Genomic DNA, 23,200 nt, shown 5'->3' with positions numbered 1-23,200 from the left:
AGTCCGCCTAGTGCCCCAAGAGGAACATGTTAGCAATGGGCAGCTAAATGATGAGCATCCTGAGCACACTTGGAGCACGCATTTATAACCAGCAAACATGTGCTTTGCTTGGGTGGGTTTTAAGCTGGATTGGCAGAAAAGGGGAGGGGTGGTGATGTGGGAAGTGATGAAGTTTGCAAAAGACACCACACACGGTTTTAAATGCTCAGGAATAGGAAACCCAGGAAAAGTTATGACTGAAAGTATGGCTTGAAACAAACCAAATTAGGGAGGAAAGAGTATCAGCAGCCAATGGAGTAAATTGTAAAGTTCAAAAAGAAACTAAGAGTGATGTGAAATGTATGAGCAGTGGTAAACCTATGCAATAAATCACAGCATCTTCTACTAGGATATAAAACTGGATGTTTTAATGGTAAACTTTTTGAAACAGTCATGACTGGAAGACAAATACAGAAGATCATTCATGTTCAGGAATCAATTGCAAAGAAGGAAGAGGCAGTAGAATGAGTTACTGGCCAGGAATTGGCACTTTTACCTCATGAAGCTGTCCTTGTACAATGCCCTGATGCATATTTACAGCCATACCATAGGAGGAGTAAATATTTGTTTCCAGAGGCTCACTTTAAAATACTTAAAATATTTGTACTATTGAATCTACAATATCTGTGCATTTTTACTTTGAATTAATTTTTATGTATCAAATCAAGATCCTTAATGACCTGTTCAACAATAAAACCCAAAAAGTTTTGTGTTTATTTAATATGCCAGTGATTCCTTGCCTGAAGACAAAACTGCATTTCAACTGTTTTCAGTTGCTAGCAAGTGCTGTTACAAAGTTAATCTTCAACAGTGAAGGGAGGAAAAACTTCTCTAATTAAATTAGTTCGTATTTCTGTGCTGCAATAGGAAACGTCAATTAAAATAAACCACAGGTACTTGCCTAAATGAGGGAAAGTATTTCTTTATGAAACTCCAGTGTTTGATATTTATCTGCTTATTGCTGACTGGTTTTATCTGATTAAGATTTTGTTGTAACACAGCATTGCACAACTATTTCACCTTCCATGCTTTGTAGACTTGGGATGCAGCTTTGGCACAAACTACAAGGGAATAGACAAATGAATGCATTTTTGAACATAGCATATACTTTAGTAAGAAGCATCTGTACCATCCTAATTTCACATCTGTTGGAGAGAATATTTGGATTGGAGATCATGAAGGTCTTGATGTTGCTGATGCCATTAAATTGGTATGGTGAGGTCAGATTTTTAATTTCCATAATGCAGAACCGTACTAAGGTTTGTGGTTGTTACATTCAAGTCAGAGTTGTCTGTGGTAAAACATCCTGGTTAGAGCCGACCATGTAAATCAGTACCATCTGTAAATAACACATGGGTGTCCATATGGGTGCAGTTGGCAGCTCACTGTCTTGTTTAACACCAAGCAGTGACTGTACTGCATTACCCTTCACTGGCTCACCTCAGTACCTTGTACAATAACTCGCTCTTCTTGTCCACAAATCAACCTCACTGAAAGCCTCACTTCTCATTTCACTGCGTGTTTACAACATTAACTTTATAAAATAATAATTTCCAGTTCTCTAGTTACCAAGCCACACAGTTCAGTATTCCATATGTCTGAAAATGCTATTCAAAGTAATAACAGTAATTGCAGAATGTCTGTGGGTATTACTTAGTAAAAATGTCGATTGAAGGATAAAATCCAGCCAATGTAACTTTTTTTCCTTACAATTCTCATAAAAAAGAAAAGAAAAAAAATCAAAACCACAATTTATTATATTCTGATTTCCCAGTGGTAATTCAGAGAAACTGAATGCTGCTGAGAAAGTAAAGGTTTCTTTTGAACACTTAATATTTTAAGTGTAATTATTCATTCCCATCTTGAAAAAATAAGCTTTGCAGTAGAATCAGTTTTATCTATGAGCAAATACATGATATTTCACTCATCTAAAACAGATGATAATTTTAATGTCAAGTAGATCTTATCTAGTAAAAGCAGCTCTTAAATTTCTTATTTCAGTGTTCAAAGATGATTCGACTGCTCTCAGTGTAAATTACAGATGAAAATACTGTATCTGTGACTTTTTTTTAAAGTAAGTTTTGAATTGTGAAATGAAAATACCAAAAGTTACCAGAATAATTTATGGAGCATTTTCCTTTCAGTTCTTTTTGTCTTTTCTCACTTATTTCTCTTAAAGTGTTAATTCTTGTTTTCTGACCCTGGTTCTGCATATAACAAAACCAAAAGCAAGGCTGGAGGATTTAAGTTTTGATGTTCATTTGGCAGTAGATTTTTTTTAGAAGGCTAGAAGCAGACAGTGTCATAGGAAAGTATTTTCCATTTTTTCTGTGGCACAATAAATTATGAAAAGTTACCTAGCAAGGTAGTTTTTACATTTAAATAATTGCAATTCAACCTTGTCTGCACAGAATTCTGGAGGGTTTTGCACATTTCTCTTAGAGTGATGTTCACATCTAAATTTTCTTTCCCTTGATTGTTTGCTCCTTTCCTGTTATACATAGTTAAGTCATATCAAAACACTTATGCATTTCAGGCAACATTTCAGAGAAAATTACAAAGGAAACTAATCACTGGAAAAAACAAGCAGTGTACATGGTTTAAACACTATGTCCATCAGAACTGATAATCTAAGACCATGCACAATCCAGGAGCAGTCATGTTCTTGAATGCTCAGACACAAAATTGAAAATGGGTAAAATTTATGAATCATAAATGGATGGGCTGTGTAGACCTGGAATATCAAAATGGTAGAAATCTCAAAAATGCATGTGAGGCTGTTACATAAAGGCCTCTGAAATGCTTAATCCTTAACCCAGTATTCAGGTAACACCATTTTAAATATTAAGATCCTTTTCCAAAAAAATGGTTATGTTTGATAAACACAACAGCTTATTTCATTTATAATTGAAGAGATGAAACTTTTGGGAATTTTTGAATCAGTTTGTCTGCCTGAGGCCTGTACCCTTCCTATTGGAGAGATACTCCAATAGTGACTAAAACAACTGTGTCTGCTTGGCTTCCAGAAATGTAATGTATGACCATCCAGGTGTTCAAGGTATAGAATTAAACATTTTTACCTGAATTCAATACAGTTTGGTTAGTCATGTCCAGAAGGTATTGGAAGAATCTCCTAAGAAAAAGCAGATGCCTAAACTGTAATGCCTGTCTTCTCTTAAGTTTGTCAGGTAAAATTTTTTGGTCTAAAAATATGCACTGCCAAAGCTTTCGCACTTAAGTTTACAGGAGTAACATCCAGATCACTTCAAAATTACAGTAAAACTATCTGCAGTCCAGCCACATACTAATGGCCGCCTCTGTTAACTGTGAAACTGTTTACAGCCTTATTAGTACAAAATAATTTTAGGATTGTTTAGCTTTTTATGAATACAAAATGGTTTCTTACAGAATAATTCTTGTGGAAATTTAATACCACCACCGTCCTGTCCTGTAATCTGTTTTCCACCCTGAGGTGCCATTGTGTAATAGCTGCAGCAATGCATGTCAGAATATTAGTTTATTCACAGCTCTGGAAGGCCAAGTGGTCTTGCAGCTGCCTAATCCTATGACTAGAATAAGAAAACCCAGCAGATCCACCCCATTTGTCCAACTGAATGTAGTAAATCAAGGTCACACCTTCTCTCCCCAACACAAAGAACAATACTCTGTGGGGAAGTTGATGATTTGAGAACAAAATTAAATGTATTTTCACAGATTCCCAGGCATCGTGGATATCTGTAATAGGTTGTAATTCACCAGTTTTTAGTCCTCTTGACTAAATAGAACATTAGGAAAAATTTTAAAATCTGAGGTTTTCTTTTTCCAGCCATTTTGAACTAAAAGCAGGCCAGAAGTGCAAAAGTGGGATGTAAACATGGGGAACTTTTCAAAATCATGAGGCTATAAACCTTCTTGCATGTACCCAGCTCATGGTGCCAAATTTCACTTGAGATCTATGGATAGGCAATGGTTTGTATTGTCCCGACTGTGCTATCCAAATGTGCTATAATGCTATAATGTGCTATCCAAATCCCAAAACTTAATTGTCGAGATCCACTGCTTAATGCTGGCAAAAGTCTAAAATTCTCTTATTGGGAAAATATAAATGCTCAAAGGCAGGCTGAACTTCTGCTTTAATTATAGATAGAGTCACTAGATGGAGCCAGAAATGCAAGAAAGCATTTTATAACCTGGACTATCCTGGACCCATCAAAATTTCCTTCTGCATAAAATCTCTGTTTTTTCCAAACACAGAATTTCAACTGCATGCATATATGAGTGCAAGATCTTTGTACTGTTAAACGGTGCAGTTTTAGTGTGATTAAGTTATTTTTTTTTTGTGCAAACTGCATGTAGTTGTAGTATAATCATGGTTTTACATTAGGTCTGACCAGGAAAACTGAGCAGGGAATGAGACCCATTAACATATTTTGCAATCTATTTGCAACAAATTTTCTCTGTAAACCTACCTAAAACTGGGTTACAAGACCTTAGCTCTTAAAACATATGTTTCTTCTTATGCTCTTGCATATTTGTACAATTTGGCTTAGGTTTAAAAAAAAAAAATTCAACCAGCTTGTAGAACAGTTGGGGAGACAATACAAATGCCAACATATACCATCCTACTGCCCTGAGAAGTGATCAGACTTGGAATGTTTTACCAGGAGTGCTAATCCTGTAGCTGCTCTCCAGGAGCACAGGAAGCTGCTCCAGTGATTTCAGGCTAGCAGGTAATTGCAAATAACAGAGAAGAGAATAAATACATACTCAAGCATAGGATTTCCAAATTTTGGTTTTTGTTACACACCAAACCAGGCCAGAATGTCTGTTCTGCAGCAGGGTGCTGTTCAGGAACCTTTTTTTTTCTTCCTGCTGAAGCACAGATTTCCTAATTTTGCTTATTTCTTGAGTAATTCTGATATGGAAGAAAATGTCCTGCAACATAATTGTAACTAAGCTGGTACGACTAAGCAATACTATTGGAAAATCAGCTGAATAGCAGATTTCTGTTTTGTCAAAGCTGCATTTTTTATGATTGATGCAGGTTTTAAGAAAGCTGTTCAGCAGCATCTCTTCAGATAAGACCAAAAATCACAGAATGGTTTGGCAGTCACCCAGGATGAAGCACACTCAAAGAAAAGGCAGAAGTATACTTGGATTGTTGCTCCTTGCTGATATGCATGGCAGGTTTCACACTTTACCTTTTGACTGCCAGCTGTGATGTCAGATAGAGTTGGACCTGATTAAGCAATTGCTCTTCACTTCCTGTTTGACACTTTCAAGTGCTTCTACACCCAGAGGACAACCTCTGAAAAACTGCTCGCTGGTATCATCTCCACCTAAGAGATTTTTCATTTTAAAAGTTATGAAAAAACACTGGAGAATTATGAAAATCACATTTTTCTTTGCTGCATTGTTCTTACTGGATTTCTTCAGTTGCTTTCATGCTTATCCACAATATCCCTTGCCTGACATAGAAGATGCAAAGTTCATTGAGGATTGTGTGAGAGCTCACAACACATTTCGATCCAAAGTGAATCCACCAGCCAGCAATATGTTTCGCATGGTAAGGTGGTCTTTGTGACCTTTTTGAAATTGTTATAGGCTGGGCTGCTGATTTAGCCCATCTTATTCTTCATTTGTACTGTGCTACTCTTTCCATTTCAGTTAATGATTTCTGTAACATATATATTGGTTCTTTGTATGAAATAGAAAATACATTAATTTGCACAGAATTGTTCAATTTTAATAATTTGAAGGGAATTTCTTTTTTTAGTACAAGATTTAGCTACTCTCAACTTCAGCCAGAGCAAAGGGCTGTATTGCAAAAAATAGTGTTCAGTTCTCGGTATGTCAACTACCTCTTTCTAAGAGATATAGTGATATATCAGGTCAGGTTTCATACATGGAAGCTGTTTGACTTTTTAAAAGTTTCTGAGTAGGCAGTCTGCAACAGGAGTTGTTGAAAATCTATCATCTCTTCTTGTTTCTTCTAATCTAGAACATGTATTGAAAAAAGGGATTTTCCAGGACATCCATTTAGATACCTAATCTTATTTGCTGTAGCAGGGTTTGAAGAGTAGGGATAGTGATACCTAGGCTGAAAAGCAGAGCTTGCTACAAATACAGTGGATATCAGAAAAGGTTATGGATAGGTCACATGTTGTTCAGTGGAATACATAAGGAAAAACGTGTATAGCTAGCTGAGGGAGGTAACTCCAGCCAGTGCATGTCACTTCTCTGAGCTCTCCAGCAGTGCTGCATAGCTGGAAAGGAAGTTAAATGCATAACCACATGCAGAGTATGAATCATTTCTACAAATGGAAACTCACGGTAAAGGAATGAGATTCAGAGTACCAGTGACTTTAATTTCTTGCCATGTTAAAAACTATGTTTAATTTAAAAAGTTAATGCACAAGAGCAAACTTACCTGCTCAGACCAAAGACGCAGCAATTCTGGAATAACAGCAGAAGAAATATATTTAAACCTCTTGAATCAAAGGTGTACTTGCAAGGTATACCAATCATGGTACTTACAGGCTATTAATGGATTTTTAATTTTTTTTTCACCCTTGAGGTCATAAAAGTTTTTATAATTTCTATTATCTCATGGCAAAGGGCTGCACAGCCTAACCACAGGTTGTGTGAAGCTATTTCCTTGTGTTTGATTTGGGCCTGTTAATGCCTACCTTCATTTAATAGTGTCTGGTAGTTGTATTGGAAGAGGGAAATTAATGTGGGTTATTTACCTATTTCACACAAGATGTCCAGATGTCTCTGATTGAAGGTGCAGAGCACTCTCTGTTGCTAAAGGAAAGTTCAAAGTTCTCTGAACTTGAAGATGATCATCATGCTCCAGGCTCTCTCTGGCCTTTCTGGTTCTAATGTACCTTTCCTGAGGTGGGGTGTTGTGCTGCACACAGCATTTAATAGGACTTCTGCAGAAGTGTGATTATATTTATGGTTTTATTCTCCATTCCTTTGCAAAGAGTTTCTAATACTTTGTTTGCTTCTTAGTCTACACTACTTTCAAGTGGTAATAGCCATCTCCAAATCTGTTATTAGGAACACAAACTCAATTTTTTCTCACATCTCTTAACTTGAATTTCCCTGTGCTGAACTTTACCTGTCAGCTTAAAATCTGCAAGTCTGCCAGACTGGTTTGTTAAATTATCACTTGTGCCCTGTTTCCTTCTCAGCCCAGCAGAGATGAGTGAGTCTTTTATTTGCTTCATCCATCTGCTGAGGAGGGAAAAGAGAAAAGAGGCAGAAGGAGCTGAAGAAGGGAGCAGCTGTGACTCTTCCTTCTGTCCTGGCCAGCAGAACAGAATTCCTATCTGGTCTGGTAATACTTGCCAAGCACAAATCCATTGACAGCCAACATCTCCCAGGCACAAATTCCCCCAAGCCCCTCCAGGTGTAGCAGCTTAAAGATTGCACTCCAGCTGTAAATGTATTAACAAGTCAGATGCAACAGGACAGAGGATAGATTGTGCACATCCTGTAATAGCTAAGGGAGAAAAAAGACAAAATGTGTTATGGGAGTAGAAATGTCAAGTGAGAGAATGAAACTGAAGGCAGGGGTGGGAAGCAGAAAAGGGGGAAAGAACTCTTAACAAGTTTCTGTTTAAAAATGTCTGAATTCAGCTAAGTCACTGCAGTGCAGGTTGTAGTAGGTTTTCTTCCTTTTCTACAGTCCTGGGATGCTGCTTTAGCTAAGACTGCCAAAGCATGGGCAAAGAAGTGCAAGTTTAACCACAATACCTACCTTGAAATGCCAGGAAAAATGCACCCCACCTTTCGCTTTGTTGGAGAAAACATCTGGACTGGCACAGCCCACATCTTCTCTGTGGAGGCAGCTCTCAGGTCCTGGTTCAATGAAGTCAGCAGCTATGATTTCAGCACCAACACATGTACTGACAAGTGTGGCCACTACACTCAGGTGAGTCTTACATGCCTGGTGCTTTATAGTCTAACATATAGTCTAATATATAGATATAGTCTAATTTCACTGAAGATCTGAGTACAGGCTTGGAACAGATTGCTTTGGAACAGGAATCACAGCAGGACTTTGCAGGCCCCAGTTTATTGTTGCGTGAGACTGGAAATTAATATTATGGGCCTCAGGGATGTCAAGTTCTACTTCCAGCGATGGTGGAAAGGGATTATCCCCTGGCAATTTCACATTTAAAGGGCATAAGATAATAAGTGCAAAAACGGCTATCAATCTGTCATTTGTCCCAACTGCCCGTCAGGTTAAGTTGCTCCTGTGTCAGCTGATTTAAGTCTCCCTGAGCTACTTCCCTTCTCCTTCTTCTCTTAATGCTGTTGCTTTGGCAGTATTTGAACAGTGCATTACTTCCCTTTGTCCTGCAGGTCGTCTGGGCAGAGAGTTACAAGGTTGGCTGTGCAGTCCACTTCTGCAGTACAGTTGAAAATTTTCCAGGACTGTTCAAAGCAGCACATTTTGTTTGTGACTATGGGCCAGCGTAAGTTAATTGTGACATTAGGTTTTTGGGGTTTTTGTGTTTGTTTGGTTTGGTTTTTGGGGTTTTGTGTTTTTTTTTTTTTTCTTGTTGTTCTTTAAATATCCCAACTGATCTGGTATCAGATGCCAACAATGATGGGTGCAGTTGTAACAAATTTCAGAATAAGCTACATCCTCATGTCACTTGTACAAGGGAAACTTCCCCTGGCCATTGGGAACAGAACCTACTGGACATAGCTGGGACTGCAGAAAATCCCATTCTAAAAAAAAGCAGGAGAGCAGATCATAGCTGACACCGCTCACCATAATGCAGATGGTGGAAAAAAAAAAATCTATTTTGACGTCAGTCTCTGCAGGAAAAGTAGGAAAGGTGTAATCTTCCCACTTCAGAAAGATTACATCTTTCTCTGGCCCTACAAGAATTTCAGACAAGACATTGCAATTTAAGAAATTAGAGGAAGACAGCCCTCTAGTTTATCTTGTACTTTGCAGTATTTCTACTTACTTTTTACAGGTCTGTTTTTTAGAATCCAGGTGATTAATGATGGGCTAGAGGCAAATTCTTGTATGCTTACAATAATACAGTATTGCCTGAGAAGTCCCATTAATTTCCAGTGGCAGGAGTCAACTGCTCCCCCTGCCATAGAGAGCTCTAATGTGATCTAAAAGGACTTTCAAACAATTGCAATGACCAGTTTTTTATTAGAGTATTCCTTCCCCTTGACAACTTTTCAATGACAGCTAACAAAGCACTATTCCTGTTTTGCAGGGGGAATTACCCAAGAAAACCATATAAAGAAGGACAACCATGCAGTAGATGCAGTAATGAGAAGTGTGTAGACAAGCTCTGTGGTAAGACCAAAGTGATCATGTAAGAAAACTGCACAGAAACAAACGTGGCATAAATAGCAATGGAAAGACAACAAGTCAATTTGCACTAAGTGCATACTGGGTCTGTAGCACACCACACAACAGTACCAGACTCTGGAAGGAATACTGTAAGAAGGAAATAATTGAAATACTTTGCAGTTGATGGCTCTCAGATGAAGAACCCAGAGTTTCTGATGCAGGGAAGTATCAGTTAGACTGTTTTCTCCCTTCTATCTGGTCAGGAAGTCAAATCCAAAATTTTAGCCCCAACAAATATTCACTGTCTAGTCCTTCCCTCTCACCAGAAATAGGAAATGTTTCTTCTGCTTTTCTGTTTGTTGGCATGTCCTAACGCATTTTCCAGACAACTGTATTTCTGAACTAATAAAAAGACTGTACCAAAAAGCACAGCTATTTCTAACTTCCACAGTTTTCTGATAAACAGCAGTGACAGCTTGTTTGTAAATCTTTTCCCTACTATGCTTGGTGTTATCAGAGTGCTGGTGGGAAATAATTAAATGAACAGTTGTAACAGAGCTCGTAAGGCTCAGTGTATGAGGGGATTTTAATTAAATCTCAAGGAGCAATTAATAAAGGACTGGTAACCCCCTTGGAGCAGGCCTGTGGCAGCTGTGGGATGTTTGGCTGGTGCTGGGAGCCAGTGCAGAGCTGAGCCAGCACAGCCCACTCCCAAACCCTGCAAAGATGCAACAATGAAAGGAGTGTGGTTGGAGTAAAAACCTCTCTGGGGAAGAGGTGTTACCTGCAAACGTGCTGCCTGGGTCTGGGAGAGAAGTGGGTGATGGTGAGGGGCTCAGCCTGCTCCCTCCTTCCTGCCTCTCCTGTAATGAGCCAGAGTGACTCTGTTCTGGGTCTGTCTCTTTGGTGTCAGTGTGTGGGCGCAGCAGGGAAACACACAGCCCATACCCTGTCACTCTGAGTCTGCTCCAAACAGCAGCAGACCTTTATGTCAATTCACCTAGCCCCAAACTGGGCAATGTTTTTAATAAACAGAGATTAAAGGGGATGCAGCAATGTCTTAAATCAAATATTAATTTTATACAGAGGTTTAATGGGGATGGTCTTTACTAGCCAGGCTCTAGACAGCTTCAGCTGTAGAAATTATTGAGCATTTGGTACTCTTATTTCCTTCTGTAATATCCTGTCTGACTCATCTTAAAGTCTCAGACTGACACATCACAGGGAAACTAGAAATATCTCAACAACTAGGGGGAGGGACAGGAGGAACAGAGAATTTAAAAGCTAAGTGCTAGATTCTACCACCAGCTTTTACCATTTTCTTCTATAGGGCAAATGAGGAATTTCAATAGGATGCACACAGGCAATCCTGGAAATGCATTGAAATTTAACAAAAAGTTCTGTGATAAATTAGTAGTTATATTTGTCTATCTGTAACTACTTAAATTTGATATATGTAACTATTTTAAATAAATTCCATGTTTTGTTGTTATTTTTTATTCCCTCATCTCCATGACACAAATTTTTCCTGATACAGCTGGTTTTTTTCTGTTTCTTTGTCAATTCAATAAAAAATATGAACTCCACACCAGCTGGGAGCCTGCTCTTGCTGGCCTGCTTCCCCAGGATGTTCTAGGCATTAACTGGCATTATGAGTGCAAAGGCTTACCTCTTTACATCAAGAACCGCCATTGAATGGTACTCACATTACTTTTCTCTTCTGATCTCTTTGCAGAAAATGCAAAACGTGAGAAGCTGATAAGTACGTATCAAATTGTTCTCAATGGCTTTCCTGTAAGTATGGCTAAGACTAAGTCTTAACACCTTTTTCTTCACTGACTTTTAGGTTATGCCAGCTGGTATCCAGACTGGGATAGACAGCCCCAGCCTCCGCAGCCCCGTCCCCCCAGGCCTCCTGTGCCATCACACGTCCCACCTGCTGAGCATCCACGACCCTCTTGTGACCAATACTGTCTCACTGTTCTAATTTTAAGGCCACTGTTTCTTGTATTGAGTGCTGGTGCTGTACTTCTAGTACAACAGCAATTTCCAAACACTTTTTTTTATGAGTAATGGTCAATTAAGAGACTGATTGTGCTCCTACTGCTGTATTACTCTCACGCAACTGGTACACCTTTAAAAAAAAACATTTGGTCGTCTTTCATTATCCCTGCAATGCTTATCCAGCATGGGAAAGGCTGCTTCTTCACTCGAGGCAAAATATAAGTGGCTGTGCATAGAAGTAATGTAATTTATTGGCAGTAGCTGCAACATGCTCCTATGAGCCTGTATGAGTCTCTTAGCTCTAGGGGTAGCTTGCTACAGGAACCACAGAGACTAGATATTACTCCATGTGCTAACAATCTTCCTGGAAGCCTGGGGCATCACGAAGACATGTCTGAAATGGCACACTGTATCCAAAAGAAGCAATAATTCATCTTCATTAACCTTCAGTTGTCCTGGACACAATTTCCCCTAGATAATGGAGATTTAACTGTATCTATTACCTTTTATGAACAGGAGTAAAGCTTGCCCTTTGCTTTATTTAGCCTATGTGTGTCAGTGTTCATTACTCTATTGTCAGTTGTACTATTCCATTCTTCTCCTCTCAGAGCTAATCCTTGTTCTCCATAAGTAGAAGAATACCAGGGAAAGTTGACAGAGTAAGGATTAAGGTGGGATGTAATGGGGAAAGCTTAATTTTAGGATGTGAGATAGTGAAAATATCTAAAATGCAGAGTAGATGTCAGCCATTGTGAGTTTTCAGATAGCAGGAAACAGAGACGGAAAATTAAATGGGCCCAGGACAGATTCTGGTTTAGAAATGGAATAGCTCAGCCTGATTTAAAAAGCCCAGACCTCTGATGGATTTAGTGTGTTTTAAGAGACATTTAGCCCTCAACCTGACCCCCACTGTTCCAGTATATGTTTGTTAGTGAGGGGAAGCCAGGAGATACTGACTGACACTAGCAATGCAGTACTATCAATATTTAAAGCTGTTTTTTTCCTCTTTTGTCTTTGCTCTAATGTTTTAAGAGCACAGTGACTCCAATTCTGAGCCACATTGCAGCATGTCATCCCACAGAATAAAAATGGGCCCCAACTGAGGTTTTTGTTAATAGATCCCTTGGGGTGGATTAGAGTGAAATGACACTGAATGACCAGTATATAAATAAATAAACAAACAAATAAGGCAGCTTTATTTTATAACAGTTTGGTTGTAGTGGAAAGGAAGAAAATGTATAAGGAAAAGAAAGAGGAAAAGCAACAGCTTTAACAGCATCTAGTTTCATCAAAAGAAAATTTATCCAAAACTTTTCTGCAATACATAGTGATTGCTATGAATAGGATTACAGGGGCCAAACAAATAGCAACAAAGAATCGTAAAGGACAGGAGAGACATTTGCCCACCATAATTAAAGAAAGAAGACAAGAAAAAAAAAAAAAAAAAAAAAAAAAAAAAAAAAGGCTGCTACAGCTCTAATGGGAACTTGTAGCTCAATTTCCTTGTTCTCATAGCACTCTTCTTGAAATATGACTTGTTTCCTGTGACTAACTTTGTATTCAATTACCATGGTTAAGGTAAGCCTAGCCCACACATCTTCCAAGCAAAATGCTGCTGGTAGAGCTAAAACCACTTTATACGGCAGAAACAGTCTGCTTTTAAAGCTGGGAGGCCAGATGTTGAGAAGCATGACTCTAAGGAAAGGGCTAATGACATTTGCAGTGCATGCCTTAAGCAAGTGCTCGGTGACGGAACTGGCTGAAGAAAACTTCCTTGATGCCTGTGGCACAAACCGCAGAAACGAACCGACTTTCAGCGCCGGCCCTGCGGGGGCAGGACCGACACTGATGCTTTCCCCGGCGGCGTTCCACTGCGGTGTGTTGCACAGAGAGTGAGCAGCAGCACAAGCACGGGCAGCGGGGTCTCCAAAAGGACACTCGAGTTCGGGCCGCTCGGCCCGCCCGCCCCGCAGCAGCCGCGACCCGCGCCCCGCTACCCCGGGCGTGCGCAGCGCCCGCCCCGAGGGCCAGGCCACGCCCCGCTGCCCTCAGGCTGCCCGGGGCTCTATAAGTAAAGGCAACCGGGCACGGAGCCTGGCGGATTTCAGTACCACCGGCTCGGGACATCTAGGGATGCCCCTAGATCCACCGTGGTGACTTTCTGCTTGAACCATCTCTTCTTCTCCCATTCTCAATGACAGGCAAATTTTCTGCTTGTTTGCTGGCTTTACTACTCTTTTGTTATTCCTCTGATTCTTATGATTCATCGACATTGCCTGATCCTCGGGATCCAAAGTTTATTCAGGAATGTGTGCAAACCCACAACTCATTGCGGTCCAAAGTGGATCCACCAGCCAGCAACATGCTCTACATGGTAAGGGAATCTTCATGACTTATATACAAATTTGTAGCATTGCGATGCTGTTTATGATTCTCAAAGATTGCTTTTGTGATCAAATGCAAAAAAAAATCAGAAAACAACCCTACAAAAACCTGGAGTCATAAGGCTCACCGCTTTTCAAAACAGAGAAGAAGGCTCTAATTATCAGGCGGCTTTATGCAATCGGATATGTGCGGTTTTGCTCTGAAATTCCCCATTCGAAGGCGCAGAAGCCCCCAGCCCAGCGGTGCTGTGTTGCGTGAGAAGCCTCCTGGTTGCGCGGCAGCTCGGCAGCCGGAGGTGTGGGGTTTGTGCCCATCTAAGCACAGCTTTCCTGCTCGAGTATCGGCGTGGGCAGATCCTGTTGCCAGACAGCGCTGCAGAGCTTTCCCTGAGCGCTCTCTGCAGGGCTCTCACCGACTGAGCCAGCAGGGCGGCAGCTCCGAGGGGCTGGGCCTGCGGGGAAAGCCAGAAGGCACCGAGCTCAGTTTCCGTTTCTGGTTGTCAGACACTAAAAGATAAGTGCCCCATTTTAGGAGGGGTAACTGCACAGTAATCAAACTTGAATTGCAAACACGACAGGAAACTTATTTAGTTTCTCTTCTAGATGCATCTTTTAGATAGCTCTCCTCAGCTGTGCATCCTGGCCTTCAGAACATGTTGCTTGAACTCTGTATTTTCTGCATTGCTTTACTGGCCCTAAACAAAAAAATATTGTTAGGATGTGTTGAAAGCGCAGTGTTCATATTTTTAAATTGTGCTTCATTTCTTCTTTTGAAAAATAAAGTACTGAAATCGGGGGAAAAAAAATAGGCAGCATAAGAAAGAGACAAATAAATTGCATCTAAACCAGAAACTGAATCATGGCAAGTTTCTTTCAAAATCCTGCAAAACTCCTAGTCTGAAATATTACCTCTTCCAGGAACTATTTGATGTGGAGATAGCAGTGCAATACATGATAAAATCTATTACAAAACTAAAAGCATTGGAATTGAAAACAGTATTTCGAGTGGCCCTTGGCACTTCAAAAAGGCAGAAAAGAAGATGGTGCTTTTATTTCACAAGGAACTTCTTTTTTGCCAAAAGTAACTGTCCATCTAGATACGTAAAAATTAAGATTGAATTCAGGGCATTCTCATATTTTGGAAAAGTAGTCTTTAAAAGAAAATGCAAAATGAAAACTCCTTTAATTGCAAGTAACAAAGCTCAGCCATTGGTATTTGTAATCCATGTATTATAAAATTAGAATGTTGATCTAAAATTTTTTTTACCTGACAAATGTGAACTCTTTTCATCCACCCAAAGCACTACTTAGTTCTGTTCTAAGGCTCCTCAAAAACAGCAGTCTCACCAGTTTCATCAGAGCTTCATAACAGTCCCCTTTGAATTAGTGCTGCCTTCCATCACTTTTCACATATTATGCATTAAATTTTTCCTCCTTAAGTCACCAAGCAACTTGTTATAAAATAAAAACTGAGAAGCAGTTCATGGGGGGAGGGGCAGAAAAAGTAAGTATTGTTTCCTTAAACAGCAGTGATATCTTTATGCAAATCTCCCTATCCTGTGCATTTTCTTCACATGCCATTTAGTCTAATCTTTCTGTTTAAGTGAAGTATTATAAGGAAATATGGAGTGTAACTGCAATTAAACTAAAAACCATTGTGAACATTTCTGTACACTGCTTTTCATCTCTCAGCCAGATTAAGCATTCACACAAAATGGAAAGTATATTTAAACTTACTATGCAACTTTAAACTTAGCATTATTCATACCTTTATCAAAGTTTAAACCTATTACTACTATAGGATGAAGGAGAGGACGGGCATGGACTCTTAAAAAGCAGAATGTGGAAAAAAAAGAGACCATGAAATGCTAAGGTGCATCCCCCACTGTTGTACTTCTTTCATGATGATCATCTCAGAGCCTTGACAGGATGTAAAATGAAGCTTCTGTCTTAACTGGCAGAGTTACCTTCCAGGACTGGAAGGTACGTTCTGTACCTTGCCAGATTTTATCCATTGTCCTTAAAAGTATCTAAGAAAATACCAACTGCTTACTTGAAAAAAGACTCCCTGCCCCAAATTTAATACTTATGTGCTGAGTTCCTATCTAAATTATTTATGTCCTAGTTTTGTGGGTGTATTTGGTTTGCACAAACAGGTTTTGAAAGCAGAGGGGTCATACAGGGATGGCTTCTCTTGAGAAGCTGCCAGAAGCTCCTTGCGTATCCCAAAGAGCCATTTCCCCACTGCTGGCCAAGGCCAAGTCCTTCAGCCTCTGTGGCAGTGCCTCTAGGATAATTCATTCAAGAAGGGGAAAGGTGCACAAGAAATTGCAGCCAGAGAAGAGTAAGCACATGTGGAAGGAGCAGCTCCGCAGACATGAAGATCAGGGCAGAAAGGGTGGGAGGGAGCGCTCCAGGCACTGGAGCAGATATTCCCCTGCAGCCCCCTGCGCAGGCCATGGTGAGGCAGGATGTGACCCTCCAGTCCATGGAGGTCCATGGAGGAACAGAGATCCACCTGCAGCCTGTGCAGGACCCCACAGTGGGGCAGGTGGAGGCCTGAAGGGGGCTGTGACCCTGTGGGAAAGCTGTGCTGGAGCAGGGTCCTGGCAGGAGCTGTGGCCCCATGGAGAGAGGAGCCCGCACTGAGCAGGTTTGCTGGCAGGACTGGTGACCCCATGGAGGACCCACTCTGGAGCAGTGTGCTCCTGCAGGACTGCACCCTGAGGGAGGGACCGTGCTGGAGCAGTTTGTGAAGAGCTATACCCCATGAGAAGGAAGAAGGAAGATAAGTTTGTGAAGGACTGTTTCGGCATGATCTTGTGGTTTTAATTATTGCTCGGTAGCATAAACAATACACATTGTTTCAGACTTAGCTATCGTACAAAAAAAGTTGCTTAGGTAGAACACAGACATAAAATCCAACAACCTACCCTTGTTAGATTCTACCAAAAAATCTACAAAAAAGTGGATTGTAAAAGACACCTTTTCCTTCATCTTTTCTGATCCATTCAAAACAATTTCCTTGGCATTTCCATCATTTGCAGAAGGAAGTAAACTATTTTAATTAATTCAGACGAGGACAAATAAAATGTTTATTTAAAACAAAAAAAACCCAAAAAAAACCCCCAAAAAACTTCAGTACAAAATAGTTCAGTGCTGGACAACTTCATTTGCATAACACAAAGTATAACTAGGACTCAAGCATACATTTGTGGTACTGTGTCTGCCAGGAGGTACAATGTTGTAATCGCTCAATCAAGGTGTGTGCACAAGAAAACCCAGCAAGAGCAGACACCACCTCCAGTGCAAACAAAAGACATTTACATAACTCAGTTGCTTAAATAGCCACTTTCTCTAAAATTGAATAGCAAGTGAATGAGTCATTGTACAAATACAAATTCAGCACTCAGGTTTCAAGCCACCAAACACAATGATGCTTACCAAAGGGTTGAGTTTAAACTGTCCCCAATATCGCAGTGTGCTTGTGAACAGACCTGTAAGCCATGGCCTTAAGCAAATATGAGGCTACACAAGACTTTTGCATTATTGGTATGGTAAGCATAACCCTCATTTTCCAGATTCCATGTAAATTCATTTTAATTTACATTAATGTTCTGTTATAGCCAGCATAGCCTTGAAAAGCTCATTATGCCACAAACACTGTATTTGGCTGATGTACAGCTCTTGATGTCCAACAAGCCAGTCAGACAAGATCATACACCACCCCAAAAATTTCCTCAAACTTAATCAGCAATTTAATTTCAAATCAGAAACAAACCTACAAGATGATCAACTATGTAGCTCTGTAAGTCTCCACAGAAGTGAAAAATGAATGAAGCAAAAGCATCTACACAATTGAGACACAGCTTTTCCTGAGAGCTGCTTTGAATTACTGCACTGCCAATATAAAAAAGTGATTTTTAAATGTCTTTATTTTGCAGAGTTGGGATCCAGATTTGGCAAAGACTGCAAAAGCTTGGGCAAAGAAATGCTTATTTAAACATAATATACACCTCAAAGAGCGAGGGAAAGTTCACCCCAAATTTGCTACTGCTGGAGAAAACATCTGGACTGGCACAGTTTCTGTCTTTACTGTGAAAGCAGCCCTCAATTCTTGGTTCCACGAGGTCGAATCCTACGATTATGACTCCAATAGCTGCAGTAGAGTATGTGGCCACTATACTCAGGTAGGCATTGCATTTCTCCATCTAAACCATGAACCAGCTTTGCCATTTTGATACAAAACCTCTACATTTCTGTTGAAGATTCAGTGAATCTTTCCAGGTTCTGTAGTCTTACTATATGTCTATGTGCACAAGATGTTCTTATGTTCCAAATTATGGAAGGAAAAGAGTCACTATGTTATTACTTTAAATGTGACAGTTTGTGGGGGTTTTTTTTGGAAGAAAACAGTGCAGCTATCAAGCAGTCAGATTAGCCAAGCAGTTGGTAAAAAACAGGCAACAGCAGTGTCTGTGGGCTGCAGTGCATGAGTGGAATGAGGTCCCAGCTCTGTCAGGCAGACTTCAAATGCCAAGGGCTGGAGAAGTACCATCATGAAAAGAGATGTCTGCAGTTCTGCAAACATCATGTGCACACTTTGTCCAGATGCTATTCCCAAAGGAAACAGGCAAAGGGAGGAGAGAGAGGATCAGTAAGTGAAGTAATGACCTTGCCGCTAGATTACCTTAGTCACGGCCATGATGTTAAAAGGCAGGAGTGCAGCCTAAACACAATCCTCCTTCTAAAGCACCAGTGCCTTCTGGCAATTTGCTTTACGTCCCCACAGGATTTAGTGAAGGGGCAGCCAGCCCTCATAAGAGCTGTAGCAGATCATGCGGCCTTTTCTGCACCGGTGTGAACTCAGCTCCCACAGCAGGAAAGACAGAAAGCTAATGGATTAGGTTGAAACAAAAGACATGAACTTCACCTTTCTTCTTTACCAGAAAGGAAAACAACCTGTTACAGCCAGTTGTGTCTTCTTTCTGCACAGTTTTAACAAATATATGGTGAATTGGGTAAAATAATCAGTCTTTTTTCAGAACAAACTATGATTTTGTGATCCATTATTGCTGCTTTTCCCTGTGAAACCTGCCAGAAGAGTCCTCCTCATCCCATTAGTATGTGATAAAACAGGGGAGAGCATTTCTTCTCCTAACTTTTCAGGTGCTGAATCAAAGCCTTTGTCACCAGTGTGTCGGTCTGTCTTTGCAGGTAGTCTGGGCTACAAGCTACAAGGTTGGTTGTGCTGTCCACTTCTGTCCCACGGTGCAACACATCTCCATACGCAACGCAGCGCACTTCGTCTGCAACTATGGGCCGCCGTAAGGTTTTTTGTTGTGAATATTTCAAAGGGTTTGGGTCCTACCCCTTCCCTTCCACAACATACAACTTTATTAGGTCAGTCCATTTAGTCCTGTTTTTTGTGGCAGGAAATAGTATCCAAAATAGAAAAGAGGTACACCTTTGTCCAATCACCTTTTTTTAATTTGCTAGATGGGGGCTATATATTCAAGACAAAAAGCAGTGGGACTGGAAGAAAGGATTAAATATAAGATGTTGACATGAAGATACTGAAGTGATCATCTGAAAGTTAATCCCTTGCTCCTAAATGCCAAGATGACCCCAGACAGTTGCCAAGGTGCAAACCCAAAGTCTGAAGATATTCCCACACGTGCCTGAGGAATTAAGCCCTTAAGTCAATGGCTTGGATAAACATTGAAATGTGCAGTGCTGGCAGCCTGCAGTCTTAGCAGCTGAGGGCTGCTTAGGAGGCTGGGGCTGCTCAAGACAAAATTTGATCCAGAGGTCCTTCATGTGCATAGTCAGTAGGATATCTGGCTAGGATGGATGTATTACTCTCTTCTCCAGCTAGTTAATGCCACCTCAATATAAATGCAGCTTTAAAAGCCTTACATGCATACCATGTTGGACCAAGGCCAGGCAGCCCCTGAACTCAAGCAAGTTTGGCATTCCTTTTGCCCATGCCTCATCCTTGGAAGAATATGTGCCCCTGACTAGATACCTTGAAATGACACAGCTACTGCTCTCCCCAGAAGCCCCACACCCAAATGTTCAGAGGGCCAAAATCCCACTGGATTTCTTGCCCTGTGTTGGCATGGGGAAGAGGAGTGGTCCCTTCACCAGCACTCAGCAAAGCAGGCAGGGGCCTCTCTGGAGAAGCAAGGCACTCTAGAGAGGGCTTTAAAGCTGGGCCCTTCTCTGCTGGGTGAGGATCACAAATGGTCAGTTGCATGCTAACAAGTGGAGTAATGTCACATCCAGCTGTTGATTTTGAGAAGCAGTAGCTTCATTGCTTTGTTTCAGCTCTGTCAAGGGCCCAGGCAAGATGCATACACAGTTTTCTCAAGTAAATGTACTCTTCAGCTTAAACCAAGCAATGAAAGCCTTGCTTTGCTGAAACTAATGAGGCTTTACCATTAAGTTTCATCTCACTGCTGAGATTTCATGCTTACCAAATCCCTCTCTGTGTTCATGGGCAGTTTGAGGCATTTGGCTATTCTTTGAGCAAAGCACTGAAGCTGTGTTTGGTGCAGTATCAGCCTGGGCAGAGATAGTTGGTCCCACTCACACCACTGGCAGAGGAGGGAGCAGAAGAGAATCCTACATCACTCCTAAAATATTAAACAACAAATGGATGAAATCACCACCTATGATTTTCCAACACCAAAGCATTCCTCTTCAAGGCTGAACACACACATACATACACAGTAACTGAACCTGCTCTTGCTTCCCTAGCCAGAGCCAGCTATGAGGTTCCAGAGTCTCCATGTACACAAATTACCCAACTCTGAGACTGCTTTAATTCCCAGGTTTGCAATACTGCTGTCTCCAAGTTCCTAAACAGGGTGTCTCATTACACCCAATCTCTTCTGTTTCACTGCATGTCTTGGGCACAGGGGACTCAGACGGTACTCTTGAAAAAACCGTCATTCTGTCAACACAAGTGAAGCAGAACTCAGGTTAAAACCCAGTTAGCAGTAGGTATTACCACCTTCCCAAGTGCTGTTTGAGAGCAGTGGTGTTTTCCTTCGCAGTGGGAATTACCCAGTGCGCCCATACAAGACGGGAGCAGCGTGCAGCGAGTGCGGTGGTGAGGAGTGTAACAATCAGCTGTGTCGTAAGTAGAAGACAACCAGACATCCTCCACAAGCACATGTAGAAAGGGAAAGAGCACACAAAAGATAGCGGCAGGAAGCAGGCACAGCACTCTCCTGTTCCTAAAAATAGGCTGAAAAACTGCAGTCAGAAGCCAAGTGGGTAGTGATGCACAAAGAGAGGGGATAAGGGCAGAAGGAGCCTGTTTTCCACCCTGGGGAGTGATGGGATGGGGTCTGCTCTTCAGGTGCTGGAGGGTGTGTTACAGGAGATATGGTGGCTGAAGTTTAGGGTGTTATTACCCCTGTCAGAAGTTACTACTTGCAGAAACAGAAAGCAGAGAATGGGATACCTGTCCTGGGGACTCCAGGTTATCCACATCTGATGTGTGAGCTGTGGCTTGAGCTGGTGCAGGTCCAAGCTAGCTTTGCCCCTGCCATGCCACTGCGGGTGGGGAGAGCAGCCATGGCACTGCCAAAGCTGCTCACTCCAATGACCATCAGCCAGGCCATCTTGCTTTCCCCTAAGCACTAGGAGAGAACAAGGCTGACATGCAAGAGCATTCATGGAGATGCAGTGCTCAACCCAAGTCTGACAGCCTTTCTTATATGCCTGTACTTAGCTTTGTAATGGCTGCATGCAGCCAGGAGGAAGGAGACCTGAAATTTCCATAAAGACAAGGCACTGTCCTGTGGCCATTGGCCTGCAGGGAGCTGAGGGTATGGTCACACCAGCACTCAACCATTAGTGAACTAAAAGGAGTGGAAAGATGCTGTTAAAACACCAGTACCTAAGGAATTTAAGGGAGTCCTGGATTCACAGAGCTGTTTTATGTTAGTTGCAGGCTCTCAAAACACAGGGCACAGGGTAATCTTGGGAAGCACACCCAGGGGGGAGTTCTCTCTACACCAGCCACTGGTGGTAGGAGTCAAATATGTGTGATAAAGCTCTCCTCACCAGAGTCCTGAGAAGGGACTTTCCAGGGCTTTCCCAGAGTCAGCAGGTCTTTTCTTTTTCCTGAGAAGAAACACATCAGCTATATTTATAAGCCCCTTGTGATGCTCACATTTCATTCCCTTTTGGTTAGAGTCAAATTGTTTCTAAATTATAAGTGTGCTTCTGTTTACTTCTTTTCTCTCTCCAGAAAATGCAGAGCGTGACAAAGTCATTGGTAAGTACCACTGGAATTACTGCTTCCTTTTCTTGCCCTTGTCACAGTTATACTTGAAAACAAGTGAATTGTTTTGTTTACAGAGAATTCCAGGTGGTATCCAGAGTGGGACCGGCCTGCGTGTGATGAGTTCTGCATCTCCATTATTGCTTTAAGATTACTACTCCTTATACTGACAATTGTGGCCACCTGGCTCTTACCAAAATATTGGTCTCTAGTACCTGCCAGTGGGTAACACACATGTAGAAGACCACAAGAGCACTTGGCTCAACTAATCTCTTCCATTCACCTAAGTTACAGGCAGCATAAACATTGTTTACATTCATAGGTGATTTAAAAGTACAGAAATAACATCTTCATTGCAGGTCATAGTTACAAGCACTAATAAGCAGCTTTCTCATTGTTCAGAACCAGTTAAAAGTTTAAATGGATTTAGATGTTAAAATTGCTTTAAAAGTTAAAAAGTTAAAATATTTTTAAAGTGGAGCAGTGTGCATGTGATCTGGTGGGTACAGGGGCACATTGTCCAGGCAGCACACTGAAGTACAGGCAGCTGCCCAACACACTTTAGGAAGGGTGCAGTGTCCAGCCCAGGAGCCAGGCTCCAGCCCACAGCCAAGGCACAGGCAGAGCATGCACCTGTCTCATTCCTATTGCACTCTTACCTTGGGCACTCCTACAGCAAGATGCAGAATGGACTGTATAATTTAAATTTTTTAAAGGAATTTTTGGATCCCTGTGAGCTCTGGCATTTTCATCCTGTGGCAGGCAGCACACTTCTCAGTCTCACGGAGCACTTGTTATTGGTACTTTGCTTTGCTTAGAATTTGTTTTTAAACTCATGGCATCTGTGCCTAAACAGTTTCAACTGCGTTTACATGGTTATGTATCACTGCAATCATTCCTGTTGTGGTTATATATATTTTTTTGAGTATAGGGGTTTTACTGCTGTTTCAAACAATAAATTGTTGTTTCTTGCTTCCTGTGTATGGCAATCATGAATTTGCAACATGACCTAAAGCTTAACTGCTGGTGCACAAAATACCCCCAGATTCAGCTCCAACTTGCGCAACACTAGAAACAATACTGGGAAAGATAGAACTCCAAATAAAGTCACACTGTGCCCATAGTTACAAGTTTGGT

At 41.2% G+C, this 23,200-nt stretch overlaps 2 protein-coding genes across 2 annotated transcripts; both read left to right on the top strand.

Moving 5' to 3' along the window:
- Window positions 1-5,354: 5,354 nt before the first annotated feature.
- On the top strand, window positions 5,355-11,891 carry LOC121339496 (glioma pathogenesis-related protein 1-like). Its single transcript, XM_041411307.1, has 6 exons — window positions 5,355-5,605; window positions 7,736-7,981; window positions 8,416-8,528; window positions 9,297-9,379; window positions 11,112-11,138; window positions 11,223-11,891. Exons 1-6 carry the CDS (start codon window positions 5,405-5,407, stop codon window positions 11,447-11,449), a joined length of 897 nt encoding a protein of 298 aa, XP_041267241.1. The 5' UTR covers window positions 5,355-5,404; the 3' UTR covers window positions 11,450-11,891.
- Window positions 11,892-13,402: 1,511 nt separating this feature from the next.
- On the top strand, window positions 13,403-23,036 carry LOC121339485 (glioma pathogenesis-related protein 1-like). Its single transcript, XM_041411294.1, has 6 exons — window positions 13,403-13,754; window positions 17,709-17,954; window positions 18,982-19,091; window positions 20,826-20,908; window positions 22,031-22,057; window positions 22,141-23,036. The coding sequence occupies exons 1-6, from the start codon at window positions 13,575-13,577 to the stop codon at window positions 22,290-22,292; spliced, it is 798 nt and encodes a 265-aa protein (XP_041267228.1). The 5' UTR covers window positions 13,403-13,574; the 3' UTR covers window positions 22,293-23,036.
- Window positions 23,037-23,200: the final 164 nt, after the last annotated feature.

This window comes from Onychostruthus taczanowskii, unplaced genomic scaffold (assembly GCF_017590055.1).
Source record: "Onychostruthus taczanowskii isolate IOZ18803 unplaced genomic scaffold, ASM1759005v1 scaffold35, whole genome shotgun sequence".
Lineage (NCBI taxonomy): Eukaryota > Metazoa > Chordata > Aves > Passeriformes > Passeridae > Onychostruthus > Onychostruthus taczanowskii.
This window is presented reverse-complemented; position numbering and strand designations above follow the sequence as displayed.